The sequence below is a fragment of the Camarhynchus parvulus genome, chromosome 1A, assembly GCF_901933205.1.
Source record: "Camarhynchus parvulus chromosome 1A, STF_HiC, whole genome shotgun sequence".
In the NCBI taxonomy this organism is placed as follows: domain Eukaryota; kingdom Metazoa; phylum Chordata; class Aves; order Passeriformes; family Thraupidae; genus Camarhynchus; species Camarhynchus parvulus.
Genome location: NC_044586.1, coordinates 33,556,566 through 33,578,742, shown reverse-complemented (window position 1 = coordinate 33,578,742; position 22,177 = coordinate 33,556,566). Strand labels below are relative to the sequence as shown.

The 22,177-nt window shown below is 37.9% G+C and overlaps 1 protein-coding gene across 9 annotated transcripts in view; it reads right to left on the bottom strand.

Annotated features, from left to right (window-relative positions):
• The window catches only part of OSBPL8 (oxysterol binding protein like 8), an 84,173-nt gene that overhangs the window by 6,838 nt on the left and 55,158 nt on the right, over nucleotides 1–22,177 (bottom strand). For all 9 annotated transcript variants that reach the window (XM_030959320.1, XM_030959319.1, XM_030959324.1 and 6 more), the window contains 16 exons: nucleotides 22,070–22,137; nucleotides 18,688–18,768; nucleotides 17,786–17,887; nucleotides 16,887–17,090; nucleotides 13,088–13,172; nucleotides 11,820–11,991; nucleotides 7,983–8,217; nucleotides 6,363–6,547; nucleotides 5,590–5,671; nucleotides 4,796–4,894; nucleotides 4,265–4,361; nucleotides 3,819–3,917; nucleotides 3,018–3,115; nucleotides 2,354–2,443; nucleotides 1,653–1,789; nucleotides 1,134–1,319 (listed from right to left, as the gene is read on the bottom strand). In XM_030959320.1, coding sequence (XP_030815180.1) covers nucleotides 1,134–1,319; nucleotides 1,653–1,789; nucleotides 2,354–2,443; nucleotides 3,018–3,115; nucleotides 3,819–3,917; nucleotides 4,265–4,361; nucleotides 4,796–4,894; nucleotides 5,590–5,671; nucleotides 6,363–6,547; nucleotides 7,983–8,217; nucleotides 11,820–11,991; nucleotides 13,088–13,172; nucleotides 16,887–17,090; nucleotides 17,786–17,887; nucleotides 18,688–18,768; nucleotides 22,070–22,137 — 2,020 coding nt within the window. The remainder of the gene's footprint in view (nucleotides 1–1,133; nucleotides 1,320–1,652; nucleotides 1,790–2,353; nucleotides 2,444–3,017; nucleotides 3,116–3,818; nucleotides 3,918–4,264; nucleotides 4,362–4,795; nucleotides 4,895–5,589; nucleotides 5,672–6,362; nucleotides 6,548–7,982; nucleotides 8,218–11,819; nucleotides 11,992–13,087; nucleotides 13,173–16,886; nucleotides 17,091–17,785; nucleotides 17,888–18,687; nucleotides 18,769–22,069; nucleotides 22,138–22,177) is intronic.

The window sequence follows — 22,177 nt, the reverse complement described above, 5'->3', positions numbered from 1 at the left end:
TCCAAGATAGGTCTTAAACTCTAAACAGATTTCAAGTACAGTTCTCTTCTTAATGGTTTTGCACAGGGTTCAAGAGTATGGGCAGTCCATTCAGCTGGACTGTTCACAACTCTTCCAACAGGAAGAGGCATCAACAGCACTAGAGGATTCAAACCAAGAAAGGGTGCTTCACTGAGCATTTAGTCTACTTGGGGAACTTCCCTGCTGCAGTTGTGAAAGTCTGCACAAACTTAATAAGAAGCCAATGAAATTCATGGGAAAGGAATTAACTGAGAGTTGTTAAATGCACAGATTACTTGTTTGTTTCCAGGAAAGCTCCAAGTTCCAAATTTGCTGGAGATGTGTAGAGTACTCAGGATTCTTGTACTCTTCCCTGTACATACACTTAGGCTATGACCTCAATGTCACCATTCTTGTACAGAAAGGTAAAGGTCTCCCACATTTAGCCATGGGAATATGCTTCCAGCATCCATGGATTCAAAGTTACTTAACTTTGTGTGTATCATGATTGGCTATTTTACTTTTACAGTCCCTACAACACAGAAGCATGCTAGGTACTGAAAAAAACATCAGCAGAACATGAGTGCTCTGTGAAAACCATCACTAGTAAAGGGCTAAGCTTCAAGCTGACTTTTGCAACATTGGTGAGGACCCAGAATCCATCCTTCCAGCAGTCAGGGAGACAGCTGCAGCTTCAGCTTCTGACCCAGAGCATCACACAAAGAGATTCACAGACACTCATGTGCAGGACAGATTTGACAGCCAGGCAGAGCCACCTGGTCCCAGCATTAACTATTGCTGTAAAGCTGCTATTCTCAGAGTTATCCTAATATATAACAAATTAAATGGCTCAATCCAACTATGCGTAGGCTTCTCTGATTTTCAGACACTAGATTTTCTGATTTCCAGCTGGTATGCCCATATGTACCATATTTTCCAGTTTGGAAAAATTTGCATAGAGGTCAGTCTAGAGGGATAAAAGGGAGGACAAACCCCAAACTGGCATGCCCCAAAAAATCTAGAGCATAGCACAGCTATGTTGTTATACATAAATAAGCTATATGTATCAGTTCTTTTGCTGCTGAAACCACAGGAAGAGGCTCAGCAACATTACCAAGCACTCCAGGACTCACTCAGCATATTTATAGTGCCATTCTCCTGTGACTGAATCCTGATCAAACAGCTTGCATGTCCACTCTTCATCCTTAAGCTTCCTCTCTTTGGCACTCTTTCTCTGAGCTTCTTCCAGAATATATTTCTCCTGAGTAGCTTCTGTTTGGTCTTTATTATTTATTGCTTTTGTCACTTGTTGCCAAAGCCTGACAAATGAACAATATACAGAATCACCAGAGTCACAATCCCGTTGACAGAAATAACTGCAAACAATTCCCTCAATTATAGGCTAAGTAAATGGACCACCCTCCAAAGAGAATATTACCATTTTAATAGAAGTTTTAGCTACATTTCTATCAAGATTTCTCCGATTGTAAGCTATATAAATAATGATCTTGTACTTAACAGTGTTACTTTATTTTATCATCAAAGGCTAGTATCATCAAATATGGGAAAGTAATGATAATTTGCTTCTATTTTGGAGAAGATTATGAGTTTCACTTTGGAAAAATAAATACATGGTTCTATAGTGAACTTACTTCTCTGACTCAAAGTCATCTTGCTCTTCAAACTTCACAGTGTATCTATGTAATCTACGCTGCTTTATCTCAGATGTTGGGTTCCAGAATGTCTCTGAAACACCTGTCTTCTTGTCACTAATAATAACTTCACTGTCCTGTAACAGATATGATTGGTTTCTTAATTGTAATTATCTCAAAGAGTGTCAAAATAACAAAAAAGCAAGGCATGAGCTTTTTTTTTTTTGTAATAAGAATTTATTTTCTTTAGAATGCATGCAGTTATGAATAATTAGATATACTAAATTTAAAATTCAATTTCTGCCCTCTGTTCTAGGTTCTAGCTTGGAACAGAGGTGCAATGGAATCATTACCACCATATCAAAAATGAGTGATGCCATGTCACCTCACCAGATCTGAAACAACCTTAAATATTTCATGCTGGTGCCATAAAAATTCTTCATAGTACTAATGCATATACCAAAAGATTTCTCAAGATTCATTGTGAAGGATCATTTCATTTTCTTCATAAACTACTTAAACTTTTCCACCTGTTAAGAGCTAGAAATAGAACAATGTTGATTCTATACTTCCTGGAATACTTTCTGCAAAAGTAGTACTTCACTTTTTTAAAAACGTGAGTCTTTTTTGGACTTAAGTGCTGTTTTCACTTGTCTCAACCATCAGCCAGAATTTATAAAAGAGCATCACTCACTACTTACCCAGTGACCCTCTAAAACAGCCAGAACTTCTTTGCCAAGCTTAATTCTCCCTGATATTTGATTAACACTGTCATTGTTACCCAAAAAAGGCTGCAAAACAAAAACAAATGATTTCATGTTTATTTTAATAACATCTTGTTTTTGTTTATATGTTTAGTCTTAAGGAAAAATGTGAATTTATGAAATGTGCTGTAAACAGCCCTGATATCTTTAATATTGTATCTCCTACTTACTAATCTTAAAGAAGTCTAAAACCAGAGTATGTAGTTTCTTCTTTCCTTCTTAAAAGATTTTCTGAGTAAAAGTATTCTCTAACAGATGTTGAAAGAAAACAGAAAATAAGGCAGAACACAGTGACATGATATTCCGAAGGACACAGTCATTTGCTACACTAATTTCATGGCTCTGCCAAGGACCATTTGTTACTAGAGATTATCTTTTGAAGAAACAACAACGATTGCCAGGGATTTTCTTTGGCATTTTGACAGGCTGCACATGTATCCTGTGGACTGACAAGGCAAATTGTCAGTTAACACAGCCTCCCAAATTTAATGTTTCCCCTATAATTTCAACTGAATACAATTTCCTTCTCCATATGCACACTTCTTGAAAACAGACATTATGTTCATTCTCCTTCTTGTGCCCACTCACAGTGCTCACGAACCTTGAGTTTGAATTCAATTGTTGCGCTGTAGCCAGTTTTCTCACAGGTGATGTTGACTATTCCTCCAAGTTCTAAGGTCATTGTTCCATAAAGAATTCCTGCAAGAGAAAACAAAAACAAAACAAAAACCCCCAGCTAAAACAAATGCTTTTAATTGAACAAAACAAAACCCCTAAGTTACTTGGGTACAATTCCTAGAGTAAACATGTTCATGCCAGAGGAAAACTTTTATTTTCAGATGACCTTTCCTGTGTGATTCTGTGTATCCTGAAAGGGAATTCCGGAGTATATGGGTAGACAATAATGAGTAAGTTAAAGCCTAAAAATGAGCAATTCTGCAAGCTATTTTGTGCTATTACAGATCCATCTCCCATAGTGAAACTAAGGACAAATGCTCATAATTTATAATCAAATCATACTGTGGTGTAGATATTACATCAGCTTTTATGTTTAAAAGAGGAAAATAGTGCAAAAGCTCAAAGCTGCTCTAATAAAAGACAACTCAAACAGTAAATTATTATCATGTACTGACAGATAACTACATATATGATTTTACTATTTCTTACTGGTTATGAAAAAAAATCTTTTCCTGTGTCAAAAATTAAAACATGGCTTAAACAACAGATGTATTTTTCTCCTGATAAAATATGTGGAAGCCTAGAGCCACCAATCTTCAGAACACTCTCCTCCAGATGACAGGCTTTAATCCAACACAGCACATTATTTGGAATAATGAACTATTTAGAATAACAAGCTTTTTTTTCATAACTTTGCCATCTAGAGAATGAAAAGAATCACTACCTTTACAATGGGCATATGGCATTGTCATTACATAATCTTCTCCCCTATTTAGAAACGTTAGCCGTCCTTCTCCGTCTAGTATGGCAGATAATGAATTCCCTGAAATTCAAAGACAGACAGTCACATTTCTCCCCCTGAAAGACAACAGCCAACATTCCCTAATAACTAAGCAATACAATTAAGAACATCAGTATATTTAACACTGCAACCTATCCTGTCTAGTGAAGCCTCTATAATACACAGTGTTTCCAATTAAATATTAAAACACTCCAAAAAGAGAAATTAAAATTTTGAAGACCAGTAGCAAAAACTTTGTAAGGAAAGAACAATACAACAACCAAAACATTGACCCTTCTAACAGTTTTCTTTCTTCTACAAAACACAATTCACGTGCACCAATTTTGCATCCCTCAATACACATACAACCAAAAACCCCGATTATTTACCATAGAATTTTGATTTGGCCAGAATGCTACCACTAAGGCAAAACCCGTCCTTGCGGTTGCTAACATAGAAGGCAGATATTGGAGGATGATGGGACACCTGTTGGAAAAAAAACCCATATTTGAAACAAACAAAAACAAGCAATAGAGTAAATATACTATAAGCTTTGAGTTAAAAATGACAATGCAAAATTCAGGCTGCACATATTAGAATGCAGTTAATATATGTGAAGTTTGACTAAAATCTTTGAAGATAAGATCAAGCAATCACCTACTGAATTTCAAGAATTAAGAAAATCAGCAGCTGACTTGTTCCAGGGGAAGAGGAACAGAAATACTGGAAACACCTTCCTCCCTTCTCTCTCTTTGGGAAGGCACACTTTAAAGAGACAACTGTAAGGAAACTATGCTCACCAGGAGAGGTTTTAGGATACTACTCATACTCTTCAATACATTTTCTAAAACTACCATAGCATTTAACCAGCACAAATGTACAATACATTTATTTTTCTTAAAATTATTTTTTCCATTTACCTGTTCTGCAATATAAAAAGTCTTGCTGTTTGTCCTTGGATGAATCCACATGCAGCGGAAAAACTCTCCAAGTATAGGATTGTACGGCTTTTTTAGTCCCTAAACAGAAATTTAATAGAGAGTAACCATACTGTGCAGGTACACAAGTCACAGAACATTTTATCAGTCTATCACTGAAGATAAGACACAGGAAAAAAATCATCATAATATATATGCTGAAGTACATGGTACTTGATTTCATCATTTGAATATTATGCTCCATTAGTTTGCTCTTCACTCTATGGAAATTATCATTCAGTATATTCACTAAAGTATTCTACATGTAAGGACACAAAGAATTTAAGATTTGTTTTGGGTTTTTTTTCCCACAATTATTATAGAGCTTTTGTCTGAAGTCAGGCAGTAAGTACCTTCTGTCAATACTATTTCCCAACAATATGACTATGAAGAGTATTTAGTGCAAAGCTAAATGAAGCGGTAGAAACATTAGTCCTCCAATTTCAGACTGTTATCACTGAAGAATGGTAAATACAGAACTGGCTCAACTTTATTAGAAAAATATTTAGTTCAATTTCTACTCCAAGGGACAAATGCAATTGAATATAGTCTATTTTAAGCATGGCTAGGAATCAAAAATTTCCATGTTGTGTTTGTGTAAGCAATGAAAATGTAAATTTGCTTTTTTAAAAAATGCATTAAAATATAAATTCAAAAAGAAAAACTTACTCCAGCATATCCCTAAGTCCTCAAAATAGACACAGTGACTGAAGACAAAATAATATGTGAAAGTATACCTTTGGCTTTTTGTAGAATCCTGACAAATACCACTTCACTACTTTTTTCATGCGGTTGTAAGCATTCTCTTCAAGAGCAGCTCTGTGAAACAGAACACACAGATCAAGTATCAGTATTGCATCATTTAGAACATGCTATCAATTGTTGTGACATATCTTGAATCTATGAGCTGACTAAAACAGGTCTGTGATTTGCACTACTGTAAAACTTTCAGCCTGATCTCATGAAATTTAAAGTTTTCAAATAATTGTTTGAAAATTGAAGTCAAACTAAAATGGCAGAAATGATTTTTCCATATTTGAGTCTGTTCTTTGTAACATTAAATTCTGTCCCACCTCCACTCAAGTTCTTCTGTTTATAGGTTGCTACTTTAGTATCGTTTTACTACCAGCCTACTTACATGCAGAGTTCTGAGCTGAATAATATTTCAATTTACAGTCTGTAATTGATTAGCTACATTTGAGCTGGCAACTGTAAATCTGGACAGAACTTAACACTCTATTAAAAATTAACTAGTATTGGTTTCTCATTTTAAATATGCTTCTTGAAGAAAAAAAAACATTAAACTCATTTTCAGAAGTCTTTCAACCAGTCTTGAGAAACTAAACCAGAAACGCCTGCAACATGACTGCTATTAAATTATGAGAGGGGCCAGACTTCAAGATGTACCATGTGAGCTCTCAAGGCAGTCAGTTTTCTGAAAATGGCAACATCTGACACTGTTACCCTATTTTAATTTTTAAAATGGTAAGAAAGAAAACCAGAGACTTACTCAGACAGAAAGTCTGCATGGTAGTAGTAATCAGACAGCTTGTCCAGGAAAGAGCGAGGCTCCAAAATAAATGTAGGCAGTACAACCTTGGACAAGTCCATTCCTGGCCGGACTTGCTTCAGTAGTGTCCAGATCAAACTTTTGTTTTCTTCTGACACTTCTTCTGTCTGAGCAGCCTCACCTGCCTAGGATGAGCCAAAAAACTGCTTACAGAAAGGAGAAAGCCAACAATCCTCCAGAAGATAGGTCAACACATTCTAAGGTCGGAGTAAGTATGGGAAATGGATACTTGAAACAAACCATTCTGAGATGCTGAAGCAACTATGGAAGTTAGATCCAGTTTCTATAAATACACTTGTGATACATCTTTAATGAAGTATGATAGATTTACTGTTCAGCATTCAAAAACACATTTGTTTTCATTATCTCTAGACTGGAAAAATTTGAGGTAGGATGTTGTTCAGAAATCCTTCTTTAGTTCTTTCCTAGGCATCACCTGCATTACTCTCTCTTCTCAAATGCAGGACTTAAACACCAAAGGGCTGTTCATTCTACCAGCTTTTCCCAACCATAAAAGCTGACATATCTATGCTTTTCATTGCCTTGAATCAGTCAGTAGCATCAGTGGTTTTCCTTAAAGAAAATACACCACATAGGGGTAACTGAGCAAAACCAGCAGCCACACTCCATGCTCCTTTCTGTCCAAGAAGAGGGGAGATATTATCCCATATAGTTTCTGAAATCAAAAGCAATGGTTGTAGGAAAAGCAAGGAAAGGCATCCCTTTTTCCAGAACAGTTTTAAAATGCATACTCAAAAATGTGTGACTTAAAACTCCTCAGCTTTTCCTAAAACACTGCTTTATCTAGACATTGTACTATAAAGCACTAAAGCATGAGATATTCTAGTTCCATGAGTATAAAAAAAAAATCTCATAGTCATTTCTCTTAAGGAGAAAGAGGAGATTTCTGAAAAGACTTATTTCAATTTCTGTTACCAAGATTTTTGGTTTACAAATCCCTGTCAATTTGCCTGTATAGGCAAATACATAAAACAACCTGCAGAAGTGGGGAATCATTAGAATGCAAGTTGACATCAGAAGCACAGCAAGCCTTCCACTAAATTCTGCAGACTACAACTGCTTAACTTCTCTCTTGCAGGAGAAAAAAAAGAAGTGTCAGATTGCATTCAAACCTTCAACTCGAAGATTTTACTTGAATTAAAAAACAGGAGTAAGTTAATAAAACCCAAACAGAAGCAACAACAAAAGAACAAGTAGTCATGATGAACTAAAAAAACAGGAGTAAGTTAATAAAACCCAAACAGAAGCAACAACAAAAGAACAAGTAGTCATGATGAACCTCTGCGCAGGAGGCCCTTTCTGTACCTTCTGTCTGAGCAATATGCCAGATAATTTCATTATCTCTGTTAAAATCTCATACATTAGCACCAGAATGGCAAAGCAGAGCAGAATATGGGTGAACAGAACCTTTTCTATACATTATTGCTGAAAATATGAAAGCCAATCCTGTAAGTCAGCTTTCAAGTGTAGCCTGACCCTTAAAATATCAGCTTACTATTTGGAGAAGCTGCTTGCTCAGTACATCAACAGCCCTTTTACCTCCCCAAGTTCTTCATGACTCTGTTCTAAGTAAGTCGTTTCCTTGATATCAATTGGCTCTGGATCGACATAAGAGTCATCCTGTCGCTCCGATGTGTCACTGTCGCTTTCTTCACTTTTCCCCAGCCCATCATTATCAGACTCCTCGTGGTCATGGTCATTTTCCTTATCAGACTTGTCAGAGTATGTATCTTGATCTTTGAAGTGATGCCTCTCAATTTCACTGTCATTTAACCTATTAAAAACAAAGGCTAAATGAATCTTCAACTTCACACAATTTCCTTGTTTCCAAACCAGGATCTTAATAAAATACACACCAAAATTCCCAGTTACAAGCCTGAGGTGGCAGCAGTGTCAAACTAGCCCTGCTGGAAGCATATAGGACGTATACTCTTCTCACTGAAATCAAATGACACTGACATCAACCACCTCTCTAGGAAGCCTGTCCCAGTGTCTGACCATATACTTGGTAAAAAAATGCTCCCTAATGTCCAGTCTAAACCTCTTCTGATGATACTTTAAACCATTCCCATGCTTCTATACCAGGGAGAAGAATTCAGCACCTCCCTTTCCAGTTCCCCTCCTCAAAAAGCTGTAAGAGGGCTCTAAGTTTGAATCTCAGCCTCCTTTTCTCAAAACTAGACAAACTGAAAGTTCTCAGTCCCTCCTCACCGGCCCTGCCTTCCAGCTCTTTAACAAGATTTGTTGCTCCTCCTCAGAATAGAGTCAAGAACCTTCATAACCTTTCTAAATGTTGGGGCCCAGAACTGCACACATCCCTCCAGGTGAGGCCACACAAATGCTGAATATAGCAACACAATCACCTCTCTTGACCAGCTGGTTAATGTCTGTTTGATGCAGCCCAGGATGGTGTTTGCCCTCCTGGCTGCCAGGGCTGGCTGCTGACCCATGTTGATCCCTCTGTCAGACAGGCCCCTGGCCCCTTCGCACTGCCCCTTGTCTGGCCCTGCACCCGCCTCATGCCCAGCAGTCACCTCAGGCCACTGCGAGGGCAGGGCTGCTCCCAACCCACTCCTCTGCCAATTTATCCTTGTGCCTGGCATTACCCTGCCCTAGGTGCAGAATCAGGCACTGGCACTTCTTTAATTCCATGCCATTGGTGATTGCCCAACTCTCCAACCTGTGCAGATCCCTCTGCAAGGCCTCTCATCCCTTGAAAGAGTCAGCAGTACCCCCTTTTTGGTATTGTCAGCAAAGACTGCATTTAACTTCTACACCACAGATCACTGACCAAAACACAGAACAGAATAGGCCCATGATTGAGCCCTGAGGGGCATTGCTGGTGTCACCAGCCAGATGTAGCCCCATTCACCACATCCCTTTGAGTCCTGCCATTCATCCACTTCTTCAATCAGCATGTTGCAACCCTGCTCATCTCACAGCTGAATAATTTATCCAAAATAATCCTGTGAGGGACAATACCAAAAGCCTTATAAAATCCAGAAAAAACTACATCCACTGCTTTACCTTCATCCAGTAGGCAACTGACCTTATCTTATGAAGGATATCTTATTAGCTAAATGTGACTTTCCCTATGGTGACTGTGCCTGATGATTCATTGTTCTTTCAACAATGTCTTTCAACAGAACACACTATCATCTTCACAATTTTTCCATGTACTGAGGTTAGTCTCACAGGTCTATAGGTTCCTGGGTCTTTCCTCAGGTCTTTCTTTCAAATCTGAATACTTTTGGTTAGTTTCCAGTCAGTGGAGACCTCCTCAGACTCCCCAGACCCTTGGAAGACAATTGAGAGGTATCCTGTCATAACATCCACTAGCTCCTCCAACTACTCTGTGATGAATCACATCAGACCACATGGACTTACAAACATTCAGCTGATACAACTGTTCTCTTACAATTTCAGTGCCCACAAATGGAAAATCACTGATCCTGCACTCACAGGCCTCCAAATCAAGGAGATCAGGCAGCCCAGTCTGCTGTTAGTATTAATGACTGAGGCAAAACACCAGAAAGCAGTGAACATGCCTGCTTTCTCTTCATCTCTGTTTTTCAGGTGACCATCTTCAACAAGTATCAGTCCAAGGTTTTCCTTGAACCTTCTCTTGCTATTAACCCACCTTAAAAAGCTCTCTCTCAGATGAAGCTAAAATTGCTTCCACCTTTCTTCTCCCTCTTCTGCCACCCAATTAAAGCTAGACCTGCCAGTTTTGCTCCTTAGACAGTTAAGCACACTGAATACTCTAAGAATATGCTATACCAGAAGATGTACTTAATTAAAGCATTAGTCTTAATTAGACTTAACAGCTGTAGCTAATTGCTGTGATTGTAATCTTGGCCAGCAGTTGATATTAAACTACTATTCCAGAGTGCAGATCTCCAGCTGAATTGTACACAGCAGTTGTTATATTGTTCCAATGAATGAAAAGAAGGCCCTAAGCTGCAGCTGAGCCAAGCTTGGTCATCTGGATAGAGTCTTTAATTGTTGCAGGGGGCAAGCATTTACCTTTTTTGTGCTTTTCTCAGACCATCTATGAATTGCATAAAAAGAATTGCATTTCTCCTAGTCCAGGTCTCGCTCTGGGACAGCACACTCCTAACAGCAGTACAAAATTCCTGCCTACCAAGAAAAGATAAATGGACAGCTAAATCTTCACAAAGTATATTGAATTGGTGGAAAATTACTGAGGTGAATGTGTGAGAGGAGGCTGTAAACCCATGGGAAGCCTGTGCTGGAGCAGGCTCCTGGTAGGACCTGTGACCCCGTGGGAGACCCATGCTGCAGCAGGCTGTGCCTGAAAAACTGCCCCTGTGGAAGAGGGACCCACATGGCAGCAGTTGTGGAGAACTGCTGCCCATGGGAGGAACTCATGTTGGAGAAGTTCAGAGAACTATCTCCTGCGGGAGGGATCCCAGAGTGGACTCCTCTCCCTGAGCAGCAGCTGGAAACCCCCACTACCTGTCTGTGCCTCTGGGGAAGGAGGGAGGGGTAGGGCAGAGGTGTTTTTTAAGGTCTTATTTTACTTCTCATTATTTAGCTCTGATTTTGTTAGTAATAAATTCAATTAATATCTCTAATTTAAGCCTGTTTTGCCCATGATGGCATTTAGTGAGTGACTTCTTCTGGTCCTTATCTCAACTCATGAACCCTTTGTAAAATTTTCTCTCCCTATCCAGCTGCACAGGGTAGTGAGAGAGAGGCTTTGGTGGGTGCCTGGCATCCAGCCACAGTCAACCCACTACAGCCATTCATTCACTACATTTAATAATTTATTTCCACAGAAGCTTGTGCTCACAAAAACATGGCTGAAAGTGTTTATTAAAATAATCAGGGAGTAACTGAAGGGCTCTCAGACATTAGATATCAGGTGATATAAGACAATTTTAACTTTAATGCATTTAATCATAAGGTGACTGAATTGTTACTCATCCATCTGATGATTCATGCTGAAACCATTTAAATAAAGGATTTTCCATTTCTGTAACTAAAGAACAGCAAGTTAAATTCACATCTACCGACTTTTGTCATGTGTACTAAGCTTCGGATTTTCCGCTGAAGTTAACAGGAGACACCAACATAAAATTTTCTTTTTTTTCATTTTGAATGGTTTAACTGAGTAATTAAACTTACTGATGCAATACTCCAAGTTCCTTGGGGCAAATTTCCCCTGGCTCCACTTTGCTTAAAAAAGGATTTTTTCATTTTATGTGCAGGGTGTAAAACACACTGCAAATAAGGCATGTAAAGAGAACTCAGGAGCAAAAAAAAAAAAAAGCAGCCTTAGCCTCCCTGTGGCGAAATTATCACTACAAGGTTCTGCCCAAAAGCAAAAGGTTTAGTAATTAATTCACTTACGGTAAGTTTTCTCCACTGTGCAAGTTGTTAGCACGGATCAGACCGTAGAAAGAGACATGACTACTGTCAGCTGAGGAGTTCAAATCGTGCTCTTTACCTTCCCTAATCATTGTACGCTTCAGCAGACTTGAACATTTCAGTGCCAGCTCCAAAGCATCCATCCAACACCTGCCTAAAGATAAATTTAGTATTAGACCAAAACTTCAGGATTTAACAGAACTATACCACTTCTATTTGCCAGGAAAATCAGCCCTCTGGGCCTGCTTGCACTGCCTTTGAAGGCACACATCAGAGTTGTTCCCTGTTACATGTATTGGATATTATAGTCTGGTGGGGACACAAAAACAACTCACAAGCACCCAGCTTCAGTGCAAGGGATGCTTCAGGGAAGGAAAGCAAGGTAAATAATGATTTTGTTAGAGCATATCCCAGCATTTCTTCCTTAATGCGAGTCTGGTTCCACCCAGGCCATGAGTGTGGAATGCCCCCAGAGTTGCCTGCAGCCATGCTCTAGTTCTAAAGATTAAGTAAGCACATCATTTGGCAAAATTTGCCCAAGTAATATGATAATAGTGTGGAAAAAGAGCTATAATGATAGCTTATTTTCAGCAAAAAGTAACTGAACAAATTTGTGTATTTTTTCCCCTTCTTACTTCTTCTTTTCCATGTATCTAATCCATTTCTCAATACAGAAGGTAGAGAGAGTCCTATCTTTAAAGTCTGCAGGGGTATGCCTAATTAAGCAGCAGATGAAAAGCACCTGCTAGAAACAGCTACATAATAGTCTTGAATTTTTTTCCCATTGTAACTTTAGAAGGTAGTTGCACTGATCACCACCTCCCCAGTGAAGGGTGTTTACAAAACTACTTTTTGAAGAAATTTTTACTACTAGAACTCTGTGCAGCTGCTGCACTTAACACAGAAATGCTTTAATAAGAATACAACCATATTAGCACTTTACAAAGGCATTTGATATTTAGAGCTTGATATTTAGACATACATTAATATAGCTAAAACACAGATAACCCTTTCCCCCTCCTCTACCCTGTCAACAAAAGGCAACTGCAAGGAGTTCAATAACTTTTCCTTTAGATCAATATTCTCCTTTAATAACCATTTAAAAGTACTAGTACCAACAAAACTGCATGCTTTAAATTAAAGGAGAACCTTAACAACAATTAAACTGCAATCAAAGTGCTGTAACAGACATGATAAGACAATTGAAACCATCTTTCTCTCTGCTGAAAATCAATGAAGTGTCTATTTACCATCTGATTCTGAAGCAGCTCGGATGATCAAGTAACTGCTGGGCAATGGCAGAGTTATAGCACCAACTGCTTCACCCTTAGGACCCTTGAAATACACAAAACAAGAAAGAGCATCAGATATTTTATTCAGTTTTACAGTTTATCATTCAATGTATTAAGAAGCTAACACACTGCAGGGCTATTTACTGTCACTCAGCAACATCTAATGACGACATGAATGGAAAGATGGACAGCCCTCTTTCACTGGATTTCTTCTTCAAAGACTTCATTCTAAGTATGGGACCCAATTCTAGCCCAGTTTTCAAAAGAATGGTCTTTGTGATTAAAAAAAAAAATTTGTTTGGTTGGGTTTTTTTGGTTTTAGTTTGGGTGCAGTTTTTTGATCTTTTTTTGGGGGGGGGGCAGGGGGTCGGTTTTCTGGTGTATAAATCAGTCTTGACCAAAGTTTTATTTTCTATTTGCTATGAAATTTTTCATACTTCATATTTAAAAAAAATTCAAAAGACTTTTCCATTTCTGTCAACCCTCGTTTTGGAATAAAATGTTAAATAACCATTTTGAAGTCCCTTCCAAAAAAAGTTTATCTATGATAACTTTAAGACAACTGATAGGCAAAGAGGGCTGTATTAAACATACTTGAAGCTACTGCTGAAAGCTGGGTTAAGCCTGCCTAACTGATGACAACACATTTTGATCTTACTGATTTCCCCCAGAGAAGCCTAATGGAAAGCCAATATAAGGCTTAGAACAGGGAACTGGAAAGCCAGCAGAAGTTTTGAGCAAAAGCAGATAAAGGCAGGTAATTTTAGAAGCAAGCAAATGAAACAGCCAGAACGTTTCTGAGGGTGAGAAGCAGGTTAAGGAGTAGTCTTGGTGGCACTTAAATACCAATTCTGATGAGCTAGTGCTGGTGTAAATGATGGTCAAACTACTGAGGAGTCAGTATAGAGTAACAGCAATTGGGTGCTAGAAACAAGATTCCAAACCTCAGTCTCCCTCTGAGAGAGAGGAAAGGTGTGCCTACAAAAAGCCTTTGGTGAGGCAGCGACACTGGGATTAGGAGTTAGTGGGTACCAAGAAGCAAGAGGGACAACCCCAATGCAACTCCTCATCCCAGGGTGGGAAGGCAGGGAAGAAGCCCAGTGTCCCCTGAGGAGGGGACAGCACCATGGCACCACACCAGGCTGGGGTGGGAGAGATGCTGGGTGCTGCCAGCACCGTGCAAAGGCTCAGCCACCAGAAGGCCTTGGAACTCCTGGGTCACACACACTGAGGCAGACTAAGGGCAGACTTCTGCTCATGATATCTGTCCTTTGGGTTTATACAGCGGGCACTTCAGGGTAGGCTACTTACTCTGTACCAAACAACTACAATTTAGAGATGAAGTGTGGTGTCTGGTTTTGCTTCTTTTTTTTAATGCAAGGAAGTTACACTCCTTAAGTGTTTTAACAATATATTGATTAAAACTAAGTGAGGAATTTTTAGCAAAGAAATATTAAAGTAAGTTGACTTATTTTGTGTAACTGCTCATGGATCTTGATTTCCTCTAACTGGTTATGGTTCCAACAGCACAGGATACTTTCCTTTGGTACCACTCATTATGGTTTCAAAACTAATTTCCAGTAGTTAGTGATCTGTACAAGAGGAATATTAATTTCTGTTTGCTGGGTGACTTTATTTGGATTGTCTCTGTTTCTCATGGAATGATGCTACTACTCCAAGCCATCAAGTTAAAAATTCCATTAGATTAAAAAAAGTTGAAGTTTACTTCTTACAGAATATTCAAATGCCATGAACATTGTTTCAAAGACAACAATGAAAACTGATATGCAGTCACCCCTGACTAAATATACACAGAAAAAATTATTTGCATTAACTTTCCTAATTAATAATTTCAGAAAACTGAAATGGCATCAGGACCAGGCACACAAGGAAGACAATCAAGGTACAGTGCACTGGCTACCTCAGAGTGTAGGAGGAACATCAAAGACCACAGCAACAGACTTAAGGGAGCATGTGAAGTGACTGGCCACAAACTACTGCAGAAGAGAATTTGCAGTCTGCCAGAAGGACACACCATGGGTAGTGTGCTCAAGTGAGAAAATCTCCTGCAGTACTTACAGCTCTATATATGTTTTTTGCAATGCTATCTTTCTGCACTAACTGCAAACAAGGCTCACTTTGCCTTGGACTTGAGGCTCTTTGTGGTAAATCTACTCTGGATCAGTCAATTGCTATTACACTTATGCAAGTTTGCCTCATGATAATAAATCTGTAACTAGGACATTTTGATCGACTAGGTAAACAAGGCAGAAAAGGGTTTCAAACTTAAAGGCCTTTAATCTAATGAAATCCAGGAATTCTCAACTGCAAATAGCCATACCAAAATGAACAAACGCCACTCCAGCTCTCAGCACATTTAGAATGGACAATATCAACTTGTTCAGGTTCAAAATTGGACCTACCTTAAAAAAGTAAAAATCTGGTAGGGCATGTCCTCTAAATTCTAAATATCTAGTTAAAAAAACAAACAAATCCATTTCTCATTGCCAAGCAATAAAGAAATATAAGACTGATTTGTGATCTTCTGCAGACAGGCCACCAGTTTGCAATGTATGTATATAAATCATAAAAAAGCATATTAACACCAAATGCTATAGCTTTGGAAAAGGATATGGAGTTTGTGTTCTGCAAATGTGAGATCACTACTAATCACTGAAAAGTTTGCCCAAGCAACAATTAAATAAAATTATTCAAAAGAAACTACAAGTGATTTGATCTAATTTTGGCAAACTTAGATAACACTGATAAATTATCACAATCCAGAATAACCACAAGCATCAGGAATTATACTTCCTTAAGAAAAGGATGACAAATTTAACACAGCATATTCTACAGATATGACAATACATCTATATCAATTTAAGATTTAGAAGATAGCTACTAATTGTGAGATTGTAAGATGTATATTCTAGAGGGTATAATTAATTAATTATAACAAGGGTCCTAGTATTGTACAGTAATTTCATCTAAAGCAAGACATTTTAGAAGGAAAATATGTTCACTTGTGCTGTGCTTCCACATCCCCTCTCCACATGTAAACACAAAACAAGGACTAAAATAGTTCATCAGATTATAAAAAAGGAGTAAGAGCAAGCATTAAAGATCCTTACAAGATACTGAAACAAACCTTTGTTGTGCAGAACACACCTGTGCTTTTCAATACAGGTAAGAGCTGTTCACAATATTATGCCGTGTATGACAAGGCAAACAGACATCAGAACTGAATGAAAACATTTATCATCCTAACATCATAACAAAAAGGAACAGACTTGGCTAACAAGTTGCAATATAAGCTATTATTGCACAAGCAAGTAACCTGCTTTTTGACTCTTACAAGCAAATTGAACTAAGGTGACATTCTACTACATGAATATAGAGTTGGACACAAGAAATGTTTATAACAAAACTCTTTCATTTTGGCAAATCTCACCTTAATTTATGAGATTTGAATGAGGTAAAATATAATGTTAAACATGCATTCCTTTCATTTATGTGATTGCCAGTGATGGCATTAACCTTTTTAATGGCACACCACACTTCTGAAGCTCTTCAGAGCGGCATAAATCAAATACTTTTTCTGATGAATGGGACTAGATCTTGAGGGCTTCTATTCAGAACCAACACAAACCACTGAAGTTGAAACAGAAAACACAGTTCCACTTTTCAGTGAGGTTGTCTTTACTCATAGCTGATTAATGCTAGTCATCCCTTAAAAACAATGCATGCTACCACTAACCTTTGTAGCCCATATGGTTTGCTCCAAAGGATGAAAAAGTTTGAAACAAAAGCCATCTTTTTTAGAAGGCCTCTCGATGAGTTCACAAACATTCAGCAGCACTGTTCCTACCCACTGGTCATTTTTGGGAGTTTTGTAAAGAAGCAATACTCCTGGTTTCAGTACACACCACAGTTTGGTCCAGCTTTTCAAGGTACCACGAATCTAGAAGATAAATAGTTACACTTATAGCTCAGTGAAGCCAATACCAAAACCATCCCCCTTAACAAAATTAAAATTGAAATTTATTAGCTTTTATTTCAAAGCAAAGTTTATCAGGTCTTTCAAAAGTTTACCCAGGTTCATTAAAAAATGTAAAGGTATGCTTGTTTTTCTGTCTTGATGAATACCCAGTTCCACAAATGGGTATGCACACATCCTGATATGGGAAGTATGACAATTCAATGCACTAGAGTTGGTAATATGAACTGCTGTCCTCAAGATAGCAGTACCAGCTGGTTCTTAAGAGAGGAAAGGAAAATTACCAGAAATACATAAAGAAATCAGATATTCAAATATCTGACTGAATTATTTTTGCAATTGTTATATATGTAACAGAGCCACTTCAAAGTGTAAAATGAGAAGGACAAAATGAGAATTGTAAAGTCAACTCATTCCTAATTGATGGCTATGCACACAAGAATAATGTGACTAGGGTGACTGCAGTAAGTGGGAGCTGAATTCCTCTATTAGACCCCTGGGATTTGAGCACAGAAACCTTGGGATGCAATTAGTGGCTGCTGTGCCTGTAGAAAAACATTAACAGCAAGTAAAAGATTGAGCCTTTTCTATTCTGGCCAGAAAGCAGCAAGCAACTAACTGCTCCATCTTCAACTCAGGTTTCACACTTGGATTCTGACCTTCAACCAGTCAGCCATAACAATAACTGAGGGGTCTGTGAGTGTGCTAAGTAATTCTTTTGTGGCTCTCTTCTTTTCTTCTCTGTAGTTTTTCTTTTGAACCTGTAAAAAATAATAAAAATGTTTACAACATCATGGCCATAAGCCAGTTATCAGCACAAAAACATATCAGCCAATAAAAGCTGAGGAAAAACCTGCTAAATTCAATTTGTAATACAGATATAGAAAAACAGCTTTAAAACAGAGTATTGACTTCAAAGTCAACAATTACTTCAAGAGCAACTATGATGCAGACAATTTCAGATTCTTCTGCAATTTTCTTTAGAAACTGAGGACTTTGAAGCTCATCTTAGAACCAAAGGGGAGGAAAGACCAACCAAACCAAATTCCAATATACAGGTACATTATCTGATCTGTGGTCTTTACCCACCAGTTATGTTCCCCCCTAGGAGAAATTTACAGGAATGTACCTCCCTCATTTAAAGCAGAATAATTTTACATTTCTCTTGAAATGGTATCTACCAAACAGTGGATTTTGGTCTTGCTGCAGAACAGAGGGAAGAAGACAGTAGAAATGCATTCAAATTGCTATTCTGATAATTCCATTTGTCATTTCATTGCATGTAGATGTTCTGAGGTCCCTGCCAATCTGAAATAATCTATAATCTGAGTAATTCTATAATATTGTGCCATCTTAAAGATAGCATTATAGAAGCTATTATTCAAGTAAAAAATACAGTGAAATTTGAAGAGACTCAACAGCACAACTTCTCTCAATACTTAAATATTCCCAAAGTCTCATCATCATTTAGCATTTTTCTCTTCTCATTAGAGAATAAGGAAAAAATATGTGAATGCATTTATAGTCCTTGAAGAGGAAAATAATTTCTTGAGAGATTCACCTTGAGAGATTCTTTTTTTGTAAGTTTGCTTGAAGATTGAGAGATGTCCTTCTCAGAGCCATTGAAAAGCTTGGATTCAGACTGAAATTCACAACACACATAATAAATAAATTACAATGGCAGACACAAGAATATATTACTGATGCTGGCACTTTAGTGTTTGAAGTGCAATTATGTTTGCAAGGTTCCCATTCCCTATCACTTCTCTACTGCGTCTCCCCTTTAAAAAATCCAAACAAACCAATAAGTCACTACTGGTAAAATGAACTGTCCACCACCTATTCATGAAGTGTCTTTTTGTAAGGGTTTTATGGGAAAGAAGTCTGAGATTCCTTTGGAAGCAGCTGACCCATACACAGCAAATATTTAGCTCATGTAGACTGTCACTAGACAGAGCGTGCTTGAATAGTTAGGCATTATTTTAGCAGAGAGAGAATGTTTTAGGAGAATCCAGGTGTTTTAACACAGGAGTCATTCCCAGGATTTATGAATCAGAATATAGAATCAGCTGTCTTCATCCACAACTTGACAGCTTCTCCAAACAGACTGCTATAGAGGCACTTACCCTGTGACTCATGAAGGAAAATACAGCCTCTTCAGCCTAGGATTCAGTGCTCTGTAAATCATCAGAGTACAACTGCCCACTAATGGCACTTGTTCTGCTCCTTGAATCCTAATTCCATGCTCTGATTACTTTGCAAGTCATCCTCAAGGAGCTCACAGTGGCATCAGGCAGGAACGAGAGCCAGGTTTGTTCGTGACACCCAAGTCTCGTTCGTGCAGGACAAGGAGCTGCCTCAGCAGCACATGATTTCTCCCCCCGCCTCTCCCCCATGTCTTGTAAGGTTCAAAGTTTGCACCTGGAGGTTTGTTGCCTACTAGTTGAAAGGGAACTCAAGCCACCAAATATTCACTTTGGGAACAGCACTCTTTAGGGAAAAAATAAGGGGGAAAAAGAGGAGTCTAAGAGGAGTCTGTGATAGAGTTTTCATACCATTCCTATCAGAGGTCAGAGAACATTGAGTAGGTATTCATTAAATACAGACTTCAGATAAATTAGAGAGTTGTATTTTTTGTGCACTGAAACATAAGCCTGATGGACCCAAAACTTCTGCATTGTCACAAAAAAAAAAACCCAACCAAAATAATTTAACATTGTAAACTGAGTATTCAATTCAAATTCAAGGACATTTTATTGAAACTGACCTTTAAGATGTTCCACATTTCAAATCTCAAATGACAGTGCAAAGTCTATTCACTGAATTTGTATTTTGGAATACTATAAAATGATAGTCCAAAAATATGCAAGCTTTGAGTAAAATTTACAGCTATAATAAAAACAGTGCACTTCAGCATTCTCTTAACTCACAGGCTGCTCAAGCAAAAGAAACAAAGCCTAAAGAGTCACAATCTGTACAGAACAATTTAACCTGCATTCTTTACATCTTTAATTCAGAACTAAGACTTTACAGTAGTCTACTGAGGTGCTGTAAAAAATATATGTGCAATAACTGGCAAAAAGTAGTTTTAGCTTAAAATTATTTCAATGATAAATAAATTTTCTTTGACTTCTGTATCTATCTTGGAAAAATACAGGAAACATCTTGTAATAAAGGTATGTTCTTGACACTCAAAATCTAGCTTTAAGATGAGTGCACAACTTGAAATTAAATTCCTCTCCCTAGAATTTAAAGGAAATACAGTACTTTAAATGTAGTAACAGAAGACGGGAAAAATGATTATCACTGTCACATAAGAAGAGGTAATGAACTCATTATGCAAGCTATAATGGAACAACTTAAGCAAAACATTCATAAATATTCTAGTTGCTCACCAACAGAAAGCTAAGGCAATCTAAAGGTCATGAATAGAACAGCCCTAAACCAATAAGTTTCCCTACTTAAAAAACTAATTTTCTCATTGTCTCAGTTTTAAAGCTCATTAATATGACACTGAGTAAAGGTTTACATTTAGCTGTTCAGTGTTATGAGACAGGTCAGTGATCTGTGTGTATATTTTTAAGCCAGTAACCTTCTCACTGTTATATCCACGCAAAGTGGATGGGATAAAAAGTTTAGAAGAAAACACTTTAAGAGAATCTGCTGTAACTCCCAGCAAGGTACATTCAGTACCAGATTCCAGGCAAGTCCCATCACTGCTTTTCCATCCTCCCTTAGAAAGAAGGGCTGCTATTTCACTTCCATTAGTAAAATCAAGCCCCACATGCAGCAATTTTAAAAAAAGGGTGAAGAAAAGCATGTATTAGCAGAAGTAGGAATATTGGTATCATCTTTGACAGAAAGACACAAAAAATGTAATAGCAAAGAACCCAAAGACTTAAGATCCTGTTAAGAACACAGCTAAGAAAAAATAAGGGAGAGGAAAAGGGAATTGGAATGTCAAAGATATATGATTCTCGAGAGTCTGGAATAAATCCAAGTCAAAAGAGATAGTATTAACTTGATTTCCAAGTCAAACTGATTTGGAGGTTTCTGGACCAATATAAATATTTTGATCACAAGAAATCTGGATGGTGAAGTATGTTTCCTTGATATTCCTGACAAGTGAGGCTCTAGGATGCAGTAAAGCAAAAAGATTCATAGTTTTGTGATTCCAAGTCACATGTAAGACACCAACAGCTTGAAATGCTTAGCTACACACCACAAAACTGCAACGTCAGCTGCAGACACCAAACTGCTTATCCCATTGCAATTTCAATGACACCATTTAAGCCTGGAAATGCTACTATAATCTTTAAGCCTCTTCATTTTCTTTCAGTGTCTTTGTAATGTTTGTCTTTATGGCTCTGATATATCAAATACCACAGAAAAATTTGTGTCAAGACCTTGAGTGCAAACCCTATCTCCAAGGGTTATGGCTGCCTGTGCCCAGGACAGAGTGCTCTGGGAACAGCTGTGTGCAAAAGCAGCAAAAAGCAAGAATTTCGCCCTTTTCCCTGAGAGCTACCTGTCCACCTTCCTTGGGTTCCCACACCTGCTGCAACCCAACAATCTGTTTAAGTGCCTGTTACCATATTTGCCTCTTTAAAAAGACAGTGGATATCCTAGCAGAAAATAGAAAACCACATGGCTGGGTAAGTTAGAGCCTTTAAACTCTATGGCAAGGCAATATCCCACTCCAAGACAACCACAAGAAGACTTCGTATTTAATTTCCACTACTTTGAACCACAGGTTTGGATGTGATGTCATCCTGGGAACTATATTAAGAGACTCCCTTTAATCTTTATCTATTGCTGAATCTGAAGAGTAATCTTCAAGATTATCTACAACAAAAGTTAAATACACTTGCCCTTAATTAAAAATGTGTAACTTGTTTACACAGCAACATTTTTAAGACAGGTTAGGAGGTTGTGTTCCTTACCTTGCTTTTTGACATAGAATATGCTGCATCGTCTTTTTGTGACACATCATCCTTCCCTTTGTCAAAACCTTAAAGAAAAAACAGCATTGTTGCAAATTATTTAAATTC